At 36.8% G+C, this 13,411-nt stretch overlaps 2 protein-coding genes across 11 annotated transcripts in view; one reads left to right on the forward strand and one right to left on the reverse strand.

Moving 5' to 3' along the window:
- Positions 1-13,411, forward strand: part of LOC145504796 (neurotrypsin-like) — a 73,676-nt gene that overhangs the window by 43,052 nt on the left and 17,213 nt on the right. The gene's annotated exons all lie outside the window — the stretch shown is intronic.
- Positions 1-13,411, reverse strand: part of LOC145505463 (uncharacterized) — an 82,458-nt gene that overhangs the window by 28,926 nt on the left and 40,121 nt on the right. For 4 of the 10 annotated variants that reach the window (XM_081487668.1, XM_081487709.1, XM_081487720.1 and 1 more), the window contains exon 2: positions 12,256-12,312. The exons of 3 other annotated variants lie outside the window; for them this stretch is intronic. In XM_081487668.1, coding sequence (XP_081343794.1) covers positions 12,271-12,312 — 42 coding nt within the window. In that variant the 3' untranslated portion in view covers positions 12,256-12,270. Of the gene's footprint in view, positions 1-2,224; positions 2,412-3,354; positions 3,453-12,255; positions 12,313-13,411 lie in introns of those variants that run through there. 3 more of the 10 variants (XM_081487687.1, XM_081487676.1, XM_081487619.1) reach the window with 3 other exon arrangements.

Below are 13,411 nucleotides of genomic sequence, written 5' to 3' on the forward strand. Positions count from 1 at the left end.
TACTATGCATGTGTTCTCAGCCACTTAAGTTGTGTCTGACTTTTTGCAACCCTTTGGACTATAGCCCGACAGGCTTCTCTGTCCATGGGACTCTCCAAGCAAGAATACTGGAGTGGGTTGCCATGTCCTCCTCCAGGGGATCTTCCCAACCCAGGGATGGATCACCCCCCAACCCCCCGCCCTGTCTCTTTTCTCTCCTGCATTGGCAGGTGGGTTCTTTATTACTAGTGCCACCTGGGAAGCATACCAAATACCACAATCTCAGTTCTCTGAAGACCTGTGTGGTTAAATATACACATACAGTTAGGAAAACTAATCCTTTCAATTTCCTAAAAATTTTTAATTTTCTAGGATTATATTGATAGATATATTTTTAAAAAATTTAAAAGTTGAGGGTGATAATTATTAATAAAATATGAGATTATTATTATGAATTCTTTGGTACTAATTTTGGTAATATATTAACTACTTATTTGTCCAAAGAACATTATATCTGAGCCAAATTATTCTTTTGCAGTAGAATCAGATTACCATTTATTCATCCAAAGAGATCATTACTTATCCACTTATCAAAAAGGACTGCATAATTAAAAGAGAAGTTTAGGGAAAGAGACCATGTAATGGTGCAGTTTAAAAACAATTGAGTTTTTTCACTTCTTTGGCGCTATGATAAGAGCTGTTAGACTACTAAGAGTATTCAACTATTTGAAGGCAACTCATTGACCTTAACTTTAATTGTGAATGAAACTTTTCTCAAAATTAGTAGTAGTTCAGTAGACACTTCCTAATTTTAGGTGTGTGGTAGATGGAATGCTCAAAAACAATATTCTAGGTCAGTAAAGGTGATTTAGTACAAGTGTAGTTAATGCCTATGTTAGTTGGGGGAAATTTGTAGGATGGTAAATATGTAGATTTCTTATTTTAATACTGCATTCTTTTTTAAAAATTTAAATAAATTTATTAATTACTGAATTTTCCACATCCTATCTCAAACTTACTTGCCCTGATTGCCCTAAGACTACTCTCCACCAATACTGCATTAATTCTAAAGTTCAGAGTATTAAATCTTAACAGAGATATCTTTCACACCTTCATTGTCTCTCAATTTTACGGTATAAAGTTCAACTTTTACTTTTATGCTAGATTTTATCGTTCTTTTAGGAAAAATATTATTTCTTAAAAATAATGTATTAAATCAGTTTTAGAGGAAAATTGAAATAAAGAAAACTCTGTTGTAATCAGAGTTTGAGATATATAATGAAAGGTACTATATACTCTGTTTAGTTTTCCCAAGCATTTTAAGATTTTAGAAATAAATCATGTATGTTATTATTGCTATAACAAAAAGAACTTAGTGAGGTGGTATTAATAGAATGGCTTCTGTCATTCAGTTTCTCTTCAAGCATCGAAAATCCAATGATTTAATAAAATGAATGGCTAAAATTAGGTTCAGAAATATTGTATATATTATTTTTACAAAATATGCAACTTAGGCTTTAAAACTACTTTATCATTTTTATTTTTATGGAATGTGAAAAACTGCCTATAAAACAACTAGGATGAAATGTGGAGATCGAATTCCATGTGTATATGATTTCTTAATTTTCTTAATTTCTTAATTTTACACTAAAAAGTGTAAAAATCAAAAACTTGAAGAATTTCATCTCTTTAAATTTTTTCATTGAAAATCACTTTTCCCCTTGCTCCTCTTGCAAAGAATCCCTAAATTTCAGATATAATAATAAAAAATGTAAAGTTTTAAATATATTGCATTTTGTAACATGCCTATTACAAAAATTTTTAGCTAATGTAAACAACACATAGAGAAGGTTGTTAATTTTGACTTTGCTGTATTGATTCCACTATGATGCCTGTTACATGAAGTGGGTATGATCAGAGATTAGAGAGCCAGCAACTCTGGGGCAACAAAGAAGAATTCGAGGAATCAAAGTTGGATGTGTCTATCTTGCCAACTGTGTTTTCTTTCAGTTAAAAAATGTCATCTAGTGATTACATACATGGGGTTGAACACATATTGAGTGATACTTGGTTTGTTAGCTGCTTACTTCACCTCCTTAGGTTCTGATAATTTCACCATGTTGGATGGTATTCTTTGAGTCCTTACCAATCTTAGAGGCGCAAGCTGGAGACCCTTCTAGTAACTAGATAATGTAAAGAAGGTGTATTAGTTTGCATGGACTACTGTAACAAATCACACACTGGGTGGCTTAAACAACAGGTATTTATTGTCTCACACTTCTGGAATCTGGAAGTCCAAAATCAAGGTGTGCACTCTGGTTGGGTACTTCTGAGGACTGGGAGAGAAAGATCTGTTCCAGGCCTCTCTCTTCAGCTTGTAGGTGGCTGTTTTCTCCCTCTGTCTCTTCACAACATCTTCCTTCTGTGAGTCTCTGTGTACAGATTGGATTAGAACCCATTCTAATGGCTTCACAACTCAGCCCCAGGCAGTATGCAAGCCATAATGAGGGCTTTTAATTAAACGAAACCATATTTATTGGTGTCAATAGAGATGTGTGAAAAACTCTACAGATCATTTCTTTTGCATAATTCAGATAAACCCCCAGTTTGCTAGAGATCAGTATCTCAACTTTTACATCTTTAATGATTTTTATGACTTAAGCCCTTCCTTGGGAATCAAGAATAAATAGGAAGCCTGAGATGGAAATTGTCCTTATTAGTTGCTTGCGTTTTTTTTTTTTTTTTTCTTCTCTTCCATCATTCAAGTTACTCATGCATCCTAAAGTATATCTAAAAATTCTTCTTAAAAATCCTAGCTTTGGAATGTAATCAGTGCAGATCCTGGCCGTATGATAATTTTCAGTATTTGGCCACCCTGGACAATTTGAGCAGTTAAATATATATAGAAACAAATTATAATCATTGAATAAAACAGAAAGCCATGAATACATGCCAATATAAATAAACAGATGGATAAAATAATGCAGAATAGGATAGGTACTCTTATGGTTACAAATTATCTCCTGATATAACACCTATTACAAAAATGGAAAAATAGTAAGTTTAGAATGGTCAGTAGCATTTTAATCAACTTATCAAAGGTAAACACTATCAGTAATAGAACAAAGGAAAACATGTGCATCTGATAGGATGGGCATATAATGAGAACACAACACTATTTCTGAAATACTTCAGCCAATGATGCATTAACTTTAAACTAACAGGAACACCCCAAATTAACAGATGTTCTATGAAATAACTGATTTATAGTTCTGTAACTGTCAAGGTATGAAATACAAAGAAAAAATGAGGAACTGTTCCGAATTGAAGGAAAATGCAAAGACACAACTAATAAATGTTACATGTCAAACTCACTGGAATCCCTTGGCCAACTGAAGAAGCTTGAATGAGGACAACTATCAGATCTGCTAATTTCCAGACTTTGTTTTCAGGAAATATAGTCATAATATAATCTGAAAATAATAATGTTTTCCTCTTATCAAATCTTTCATGTCTTATTCACTAGTTGGAACTTTCATTAACTTTTTTCCCTTAAATATTCATGAAATAGAAGATATTCTTGTACCATTTATGACTTTAAAAGACCATCTCTGATGTTTAACTGTGAAAAACATCAGAGTATGTATGCTGTTTGTGGCATACTGAGAATATACTTTTCCATTTCTAGATTAATATTTTTCTATCATAAAAAGAGACCAACTGTTTCTCTGTCTCTATTAAGATTAATGCATGATTTCTCGGCTTTGGGCTATGTGATGTGATTAGGTATATTAACATATTTCCGTATAGTAAATAATTTATACACCCTGGAATAAATTTTCACTTGGCTGCAGGTAATTAATAGTTAAACATCTGCTGAATTAGATTTAATAATATTTACTTTCAATATTTCACCTGTATGTGAGAAACGTATCTATTTTTTTCATTATGCTTTTCATTCAATGTTTTAGTATGCGAGGATGCTAACAAAATAGCATAACATTACATGGTTTTCTATGCATGTTAGAACATGTTAAAAACAACTGACATATCACAGATTAATTTTAAAATCATTATTTTATAATTTTATTTTTAATAATCCTTTTCTTTACATGCCCTAGATTAAGGTTACAGTAAGTACAGTAAAGGGCTGGAAAAGAACAGAAAAGATCAGTTTTCATTTCAATCCCAAAGAAAGGCAATGCCAAAGAGTGCTCAAACTACTGCACAATTGCACTCATCTCACACGCTAGCAAAATAATGCTCAAAATTCTCCAAGGCAGGCTTCAGCAATTCGTGAACCATGAACTTCCAGATGTTCAAGCTGGTTTTGGAAAAGGCAGAGGAACCAGAGATCAAATTGCCAACATCTGCTGGATCATTGAAAAAGCAAGAGAGTTTCAGAAAAACATCTACTTCTGCTTTATTGACTATGCCAAAGCTTTTGACTGTGTGGATCAGAATCAACTGTGGAAAATTCTGAAAGAGATGGGAATACCAGACCACCTGACCTGCCTCTTGAGAAACCTGTATGCAGGTCAGGAAGCAACAGTTAGAACTGGACATGGAACAACAGACTGGTTCCAAATAGGAAAAGGAGTACGTCAAGGCTGTATATTGTCACTCTGCTTGTTTAACTTATATGCAGAGTACATCATGAGAAACGCTGCACTGGAGGAAGCACAAGCTGGAATCAAGATTGCTGGGAGAAATATCCATAAGCTCAGATATTTAGATGACACCACCCTTATGGCAGAATGTGAAGAGAACCTAAAAAGCCTCTTGAGGAAAGTGAGAGAGGAGAGTGAAAAAGTTGGCTTAAAGCTCAACATTCAGAAAACTAAGATCATAGCATCTGGTCCCATCACTTAATGGGAAATAGATGGGGAAACGGTGGAAACAGTGTCATACTTTATTTTTCTGGGCTCCAAAATCACTGCAGATGGTGACTGCAGCCACGAAATTAAAAGACACTTACTCCTTGGAAGGAAAGTTATGATCAACCTAGATAGCATATTGAAAAGCAGAGACATTACTTTGCCAACAAAGGTCCGTCTAGTCAAGGCTATGGTTTTTCCAGTTAGTCACGTATGGATGTGAGAGTTGGACTGTGAAGAAAGCTGAGCGCCGAAGAATTGATGCTTTTGAACTGTGGTGTTGGAGGAGACTCTTGAGAGTCCCTTGGATTGCAAGAGATCCAACTAGTCCATCCTAAAGGAGATCAGTCCTGGGTGTTCATTGGAAGGACTGATGTTGAAGCTGAAGTTCCAATACTTTGGCCACCTGATGCGAAGAGTTGACTCATTGGAAGAGACCCTGATGCTGGGAAGGATTGAGGGCAGGAGGAGAAGGGGACGACAGAGGATGAGATGGCTGGATGGAATCACTGACTCGATGGATATGAGTTTGAGTGGACTCCGGGGGCTGGTGATGGACAGGGAGGTCTGGCGTGCTGCGATTCATGGGGTCGCAAAGAGTCTGACATGACAGAGCGACTGAACTCAACTGAACTGAAAGGGCTGTATGACTTTGAAGCTGAATAGTCCCTGTCACAATGACTCAACACTACCCTTGTAGCACAAAAGCAGCCACTGACAATTTAAAAGTCAATGAGCATAGCTATGTTTCAATAAAATGTTATTCACCAAAACAGGTAGTGGGCTAAAAGTGACCTATGGACTAGAGTTTGCCAACGTGTGCTTTATTTTAGATATTCTTTTTTAAAAATCTTCAATGAAATTTAAAACTTAAAAAAATTCCTTGTTTATTCTTTAGTATTTAAAGCATATAGAGACATTTATTTTCTTCTGAGTGCAACTTTGAAAATCTCTCATAAATGTTGATATATAATATTCTTACCACTGACCTTTTTATACATTATATAATTTACATTTATATTTTCTTTTGGTCTAAGAACCAGTTAGGAAGATTACCAGTTTAATTTTTACCTGTCAAAAAATGAAAAGGACTTTGAAAATAGGGATATGTATAAGAATAAGTAAAGGAACACAATTAAGTGGCATTTTAGTACTGATAATGGCACATTGTATTCAATGCAAGTGTGAAAGGCTCAGATTTTAACCCACTGGTTTGTGTTACCAGAACTAGAGCTATTTGGAAAGAATTATAGTACATAGATTATTAACCACAAGAGACAAGTACTAAATGATGTCACTTTGATGGCCATAGTATGTCTTTAGATTAAGAAGTTCTCTGAAAACAAATTAAAAAAAAAAAAAAAAAAACTTCTACAGAAAGAGAGTCATAACACAGTCCTGTGAAATTTGGGAGATGGTCAAGTTATTGAGTATTATTCATTTTGTTTTATTATTTCCCTCTTGTATTATGGTCAGACAATATTTTCTCTTAAATGACTGCATTTTGCAATACACTGATGCTTACATTATAGCTGAAAATGCAACCAAATTTTTCTAGTGTTTTATAAGAGATGAGGGAAAGAATCCTACTCTGAAGGGCATTGGCTTACTTACTAGCTTATTTGTAGATTACTGATATCCCCAGGACTGTAAAAATACTCACTCTATTAGTATTGGGTTCCTTTTCACTTTTCTTGTGTGTGTGTGTGTGTGTGCGCGCGCGCACGTGCATGCTTAGTCACTCAATAGTATCTGACTCTTCACAACCCCATGGACTGTATCCCACTGGGCTTCCCTGTCCATGAGATTCTCCAGGCAAGAATATTAGAGTTGGTAGCCATTCCCTTCTCCAGGGGATCTTCCTGACCGAGGGATTGAAACTGGGTCTTCTGCAGACAGACACTTTACCATCTGAACCACCAGGGAAGCTCTTTCAACTTCTCTTAGATTTCCACAGATGTGTATTTTTATTATTTTATGTATTTTTATGTTGGTTATTTTAATGCAAGGAATAACGGTATTTATATTTTCTTGGACGATTGTGTCCATCAATAATGCAGTAGTATTGGTACATTTAATATGTTGGGCATTTATTTCTACCTGTTTGGCATTAATATTATGATTCCTTTATTTAAATGAGTTTGCATCTCTTTGTTCATTCTTTGCTTTCAACTTCTGTGAATACTTTTTTTGCAACAGTGTATACTTCTATTTTTCTTTTCCATGGTGTAGTCATATAATCTTTTCTGTTAGTAAGAAGCACTGATGTGAATTTTTCCTTATTATTAAATGTATTTGGTTATTCGAATCACTTTGGCCACCTCATGTGAAGAGTTGACTCATTGGAAAAGACCCTAATGCTGGGAAGGATTGGGGGCAGGAGGAGAAGGGGACAACAGAGGATGAGATGGTTGGATGGCATCACCGACTCGATGGACATGGGTTTGGGTAAACTCCGGGAGTTGGTGATAGACAGGGAGGCCTGGCGTGCTGCAATTCATGGAGTCGCAAAGAGTTGGACACGACTGAGCGACTGAACTGATCTGAATCAGGATCTGAGAGGGAGAGAGAGAGACACTAGCATTCATATACCCATGTTACTTTGAAGTTAATTGATAATCTCTTTTACGCCATAAAATCACACAGGTTTTATGGACTAATTTTTTAATGTCTGAATGGAATTTTTAGTCTGAATGGCTAATTGCCAATGAGTCAAATTTATATATTGTGTTATTTTTAGCATCTTTTCTGGGTAGATAATCAGTAACAGGGCTGAGGGTGGCCTAAAAGCACTGGATATGACTAAGCCCAAAAGCTTCACTGTTCTGGACTCCTGTAGACTCCATCAAATGTACACATGCTTCTATTATCAAGAGCATGCAAAGGGTTGAGAGAGTTAATCAGATCTGTGATGGAAAGCAAATGCTTTTCTTGATGACATACTTTAAAAATACAAATCATCAAGACCCCAGGAGACACTAGGATAAAAAAAAAAAGAAAGAAATCCTTTTTTCCCCTCATTCGAATAAAACTAAAAGGAAGCTACTGGCTTCTTCTCATGATACATATTTTCACTTACTCAGTTACTTTCCATAACAATGATCCAGACTCAGCCATCCTTTGGGGACTGTCCTTCTGATTGAAAATTCACAAAGCAGTCGCCAAGAAGGTTAGTTGTTACAAGTTTTATGGATAAGAACTGAGACTGTCTCTGGTTGTAAACTCTATGGACATATCATTGATTTAGTGGCTCTATTCTCAAATTCTGTAGTAGCTGAATTATGGGGACTGAAGTCGTTCTGCCTCTGTCAGACCATATACCTCTAACCTTTCTGAACATGAAGATGTCTAGTTCCCACATTACAATCTCAAGAGACTGTGTTTTTTTTCCTAAGTGTGTACCTAATTCTTATAGGAGCTCAAAAAATAAGAAATATATATATATATATATATATATATATATATATATATATATATGTGCTTCCCTTGTGGCTCAGCTGGTAAAGAATCCGCCTGCAATGCGGGAAACCTGGGTTTGATCCCTGGGTTGGGAAGATCCCCTGGAGAAGGGAAATGCTACCCATTCCAGTATTCTGGCCTGGAGAATTCCATGGAGAGTCCATGGGGTCGCAAAGAGTCGGACACAATATGAGCAGAAAGAGAATAATTCATACTTACCGCCACAACTCAAAATAGAGAAAATCGGAAGGTTGTAGATTTACTATATTCTTTTACGACTTTCTGCTATCAGGCTATTTCTATCAAAAACAAAAACCCAGATGCATAAGCTGAATGTCACTAAGGCACACTCTCACAAGGTACTATAGCACGGAAGAGCTATGGAATTTTTGAAGAGAGAGGCTTTCAACAAAGGAATTGCATTGAGGGAGGCAACAAACTATAAAGTCCTGTTTTCCCTTTTGGAAAGTTCATTGTAGTGAACTCTTCCTCCTTCGTGTTAGGAAGAGGAAATCAAAAGGAAGATTCCTAGACACTAACACTACAATCCTACTGCCATCATTAGCTTTCCCAGTCAGTCTGGGGGTGGGGGTGGGGGGTGATGATCCACAAGTCCAAGATATGTTATATATAATAAACAGTAATGCAACAGCAGTATCAAATCTTTCCTCAGGCAATTAAACTTTATGCCAAGCTAATTCAATTTTGTTGCTGTTTTATTAACTCCTATGGAAAAAAATCTGCTTTCTCTGGTAAATCACAAGTTTCACAACACATTTCTTAATACAAGCTCCTTGTTCTGCTATTTTGATATATTAAATATCCACCAACGAATTTCTAGGGTCATAAATCTACAGTGATAAAATTAATCCTACTGCTGAAGACAAATAAATATTTTATTGCAGTTTTATGAGCTTTTGTTTCCTCTTCACTTGCAAGTAGATGTTGTTTAGTGGTATGAAGATATTTTGCTCCCATAAAATGTATTGGAAACAATACAGTAGCAGTAGAATTCAGATCTATAAAACTGTTGTGAACCCCAAGACTGAGAACTCAAGCACATCTCGACCCCCAAAATTATAAAGACTAATTTGTCAACAGAAAATACCCAATCACTATATTCAACTCAATTTATATCCTGAGGTCTTTTGCATTTCCAGTTGTAGACACCAATTCTATTTGTGACACTGTTTGTGTGTGAGCAAAAAATTTGAGTTGCAGGAGGGAAGAAAGAGCAACAAACCAAATTCCTAAATGTAGTTCTTTCAATTCTCCAGAGGGCACAAACCTTGGAGGTTACCAGGAATTGCAAAAGTTTGGACAGGGGAAAGAAAGTTCAGGTATAAAGAGGCTCTGTGATGTATATAGAAAGTTTAATTTAGTCCACTTAAACCAGAAAACCTTTCATAAAAAATAGAAATTTAGTATGTAAAGATCAAGTAGCAGAGGATGGATGTAAGTTTGAGCAAACTCCGGGAGATAGGAAAGGACAGGGAAGCCTGGTGTGCTGTAGTCCATGGGGTCACAAAGATTCAGACGCAACTCAAGTGACTGGACAACAACAAAAAAGATCTAGTAGTATATTCCCTTCCCTACCATACGCAAGAAAAGGAAACTGAAGTTTAGAGATGGGAGATTACCTACCCTGAAAACATTTTATGCTAGAAAATGGAGTCATTTTCTAAAACCAGACCTGAATTATCTCTCAGTCCCTTAAATTAGGTGTCATCCCTATCATAACACATTAACTGCTAAACATACACACACACACAAATTGCAAATTTGAATCAGGCTAAAGTCCACAGGAGTGTTATCCAAGAAGTATTCCAACTTAATCTGTTCTTCATACACCCTGGCCTTCAGTCATTTCTACAAAGGTCTGTTCAGGGTGTTGCTTACTGCTTTCTGGGTCCACACCATTTCACTCCAGACACATTCTCTTCTTGAACTAATTCCCATCCCCTCAGGCTCAAATTCTATGGGCAGAGAGGCCTAATGAGTAAGTAGAGACAGGACTACTCATAAGCACTTTTATCTCTGACAGGAAGTAAAGTGCATATGCTAACTTCACTTACACTTTGGCAAATTACAACGAATACCAAAGTAATCTGCAAAGAACTCACCAAGCAGATGAGAGGTATGAGTATAATAATAAATAGGAGGAAAAAGTGAATAGAGGAGGGAACTTCCACTCACAGCCAGGACAAAATAACAGGGACCCCATTAACCCTCCCTACTTAAAACACACAAAAAAGAAACAACGTTTTTTAAGACAATGAAGGCAATGGAGGAAAAGTGACCCTTCATGATGAGAAACAAACAAAATGAAACCCATCATAGACCTAACTTATCAACTTGAGAAAACGTCAAAGTTGTAATGCAGGCAGGGAGAATCCGAGTGGAGCCCAGGATAGTCTGAGCTGAGAAGATGGAGTTAAGAGCCTAGGGAGAAGATGACTAGAGTTTCCAAGATAAAGTATCGGAGTCCCACAGGAACAGCATTCTTTAATATAAGCCCTTAATAAAAAGCCTAATTTTAATCAACCAAACACATCGTCATCCCAATCAACAGTGTTTTCTAGCCTATTTTTCAGTTAGTATGCTATACAGGTGGTAAAGAATCTGTCTGCCAATGGAGGACCAAAGAGACTTGGGTTCGATCCCTGGGTCAGCAAGATACCCTGTAATAGGAAATGGTGCCCCACTCCAGCATTCTTACCTGGGAAACTCGATGGGCAGAGGAGCCTGGTGGGCTACAGTCCATGGGGTTGCAAAGAGTCAGACACGACTGAGCAAATAAGCACACATGGCTATATAGCTATTTTGGCCAATGAGATGTAAGAAAATATTGTATGAGAAACTTGATAGAAAAGGAATCCCTTTTACCTACTGATAGAAAGCAAGTGTGACAGCTCAAGTTTGAGCAGTCTTATTGGACAATAAAGAAAAGCTATAGGCATCTGGGCCTTTGTGTCTTTTGTCCACACAGCTAATTCCTAGTCCTGTTTGGGTCTCTGTCATTAGTCCACACAGATTACGAAGGTTATATAACTTAATTTCATATACATGGTTCATTCATGTCTGACAGCTCTCTTCTTTCAACACTTCCTTGATTTGAAGTCTTGGACATAGGGAGATTATTCTGTCACTCATACAACATAATGGTAGGTTATGGGAATTTTGAAGGAGAGGAAGAAGGCTGAGATAAAAACAGAGCTTCTTTATACTTGGAACCTGCTATCTGTGTAGGATCAACCTGGGCATGGAGCAAAAACCTGTTTGGGATTTTCTGCCTCTCCATTCTACCTCTCCAGGAGTCAGTCCATGAAGATAGCACAGGGATTCTCTCTATGGGATCCACCACTGTTGAATTATTCTCTATCTGTCCTTTTTCATAAGGTGGGGAGCAGAAAAGTTTTGTTCTGACTACAGTACTCCGCAAAATAATTTGTCTACGCTTCAAATCCTTCCTATCTCATTAAGGATCCAGATTTTTGAAAAACAAGTCAGGAAAAGGCAACCCCTCAATCAGTATCCGGAGAAGGCAATGGCACCCCACTCCAGTACTCTTGCCTGGAAAGTCCCATGGACGGAGGAGCCTGGTAGGCTGCAGTCCATGGGGTCGCGAAGAGTCGAACACGACTGAGCGACTTCACTTTCACTTTTCCCTTTCATGCACTGGAGAAGGAAATGGCAACCCACTCCAGTGTTCTTGCCTGGAGAATCCCAGGGACGGCAGAGCCTGGTGGGCTGCCGTCTATGGGGTAGCACAGAGTCGGACACTACTGAAGCGACTTAGCAGTAGCAGCAACAATCAGTATCTATTGTTAAATCCATTCCTTGACTCACTGACCAGTGACAGGGCTGAATGACTAAATTAAAAGAAAAAAGTTGGGCCCTTCAGGAAAGACTAACCAGTAAAAATATTATTCTAACATACCAGATTTAATGATCCTCAAAATTTTCTCCTGGCTTTCGACCCGATGGGTGTTCTGATCTGGGGAAATAATGATTAACAATTTTGGTAGCTTTCTCATTTTATTACTTTTTAGAAAACATTCCCATTTGTTTCCTAGTAAAAACTACTTATAATGAATTCTTTGCCTCTTTTAGAGGGAAAATTTGCCCTTATTGCTTGGGTGGTGCTGACTTTCAGACACATTAAAAAAAATGTGGCATGAAACAATCAAGTAGAACTCACATAAAAAACAGAGAATGACAATGTTCAGCTGAAGTCTATGCAAACAGGGCGAAACCACAACATTCTATAAATGCAAAAAAGATGAACATGGCGTGTCAGAGACTTAGGGCACTCTGGACTCTTCATACAGGAATGGAAACTCCGAAAAGAGCTAAGAGAAAACAGGTTTTAGGAATCATAATTTTAAAAGAAACCATATGAAAGTAAGTAACTCACTTCTTTATTCTTCTTTCTCTTCTAAATTATATTTGGTTTTTACAGAAGAAAGGAACCAACTGAGCTTTTACTAGCAGCCACCCTTACCATTCCACAGACCCCCTCCTCCAAATAAAAACACCATGTGATTTGCCGAGTAATTCTAAAGCAATAGCAGGATAATACTGTGAAATGTTAATTGACATTTTTGGTCCAAGTTTCCTTGTGCTCACTGCCCTTTCTACTCCTAACAGTTGGACAGAGGTGATAGCTTTCCATTTCCCTTGCCCTTAAGGGTAGGCAGGAATAAACAGCAACATTCTGTTTTGGTTATTGAAAACTTATTGAAAAGACAATTTATTGAAAGTAAAAACACTTGTGATTTATAACAGTTTTGACTTTTGAAAGAGAAAGGCATTGTAAAATGATTTAAAATTTAAGATACAGAGCTTGTAGATTTAACACATAGCTTTTATTTTAATACCAAACAAACATAGTGTGGAGGATACAGGCAGATGACATAAGAGTTGACTTCCTATCAAAGACCCAAAAGATAGATAGAAACATTTCCAATACTCAAGCAATGAGCTAGGAGAAGACTAGAAAATAGGACTAGAAATAAAAAGTCTCTATTCTCTTCCTATGCCCACAGTTACTCCTTGACAATACTGTGGCTGAAACCTCAATTAAGGATGGAAAT

This window comes from Giraffa tippelskirchi, chromosome 1, assembly GCF_054371585.1.
Source record: "Giraffa tippelskirchi isolate mGirTip1 chromosome 1, T2T-mGirTip1v1.2.pri, whole genome shotgun sequence".
Classification (NCBI taxonomy): domain Eukaryota; kingdom Metazoa; phylum Chordata; class Mammalia; order Artiodactyla; family Giraffidae; genus Giraffa; species Giraffa tippelskirchi.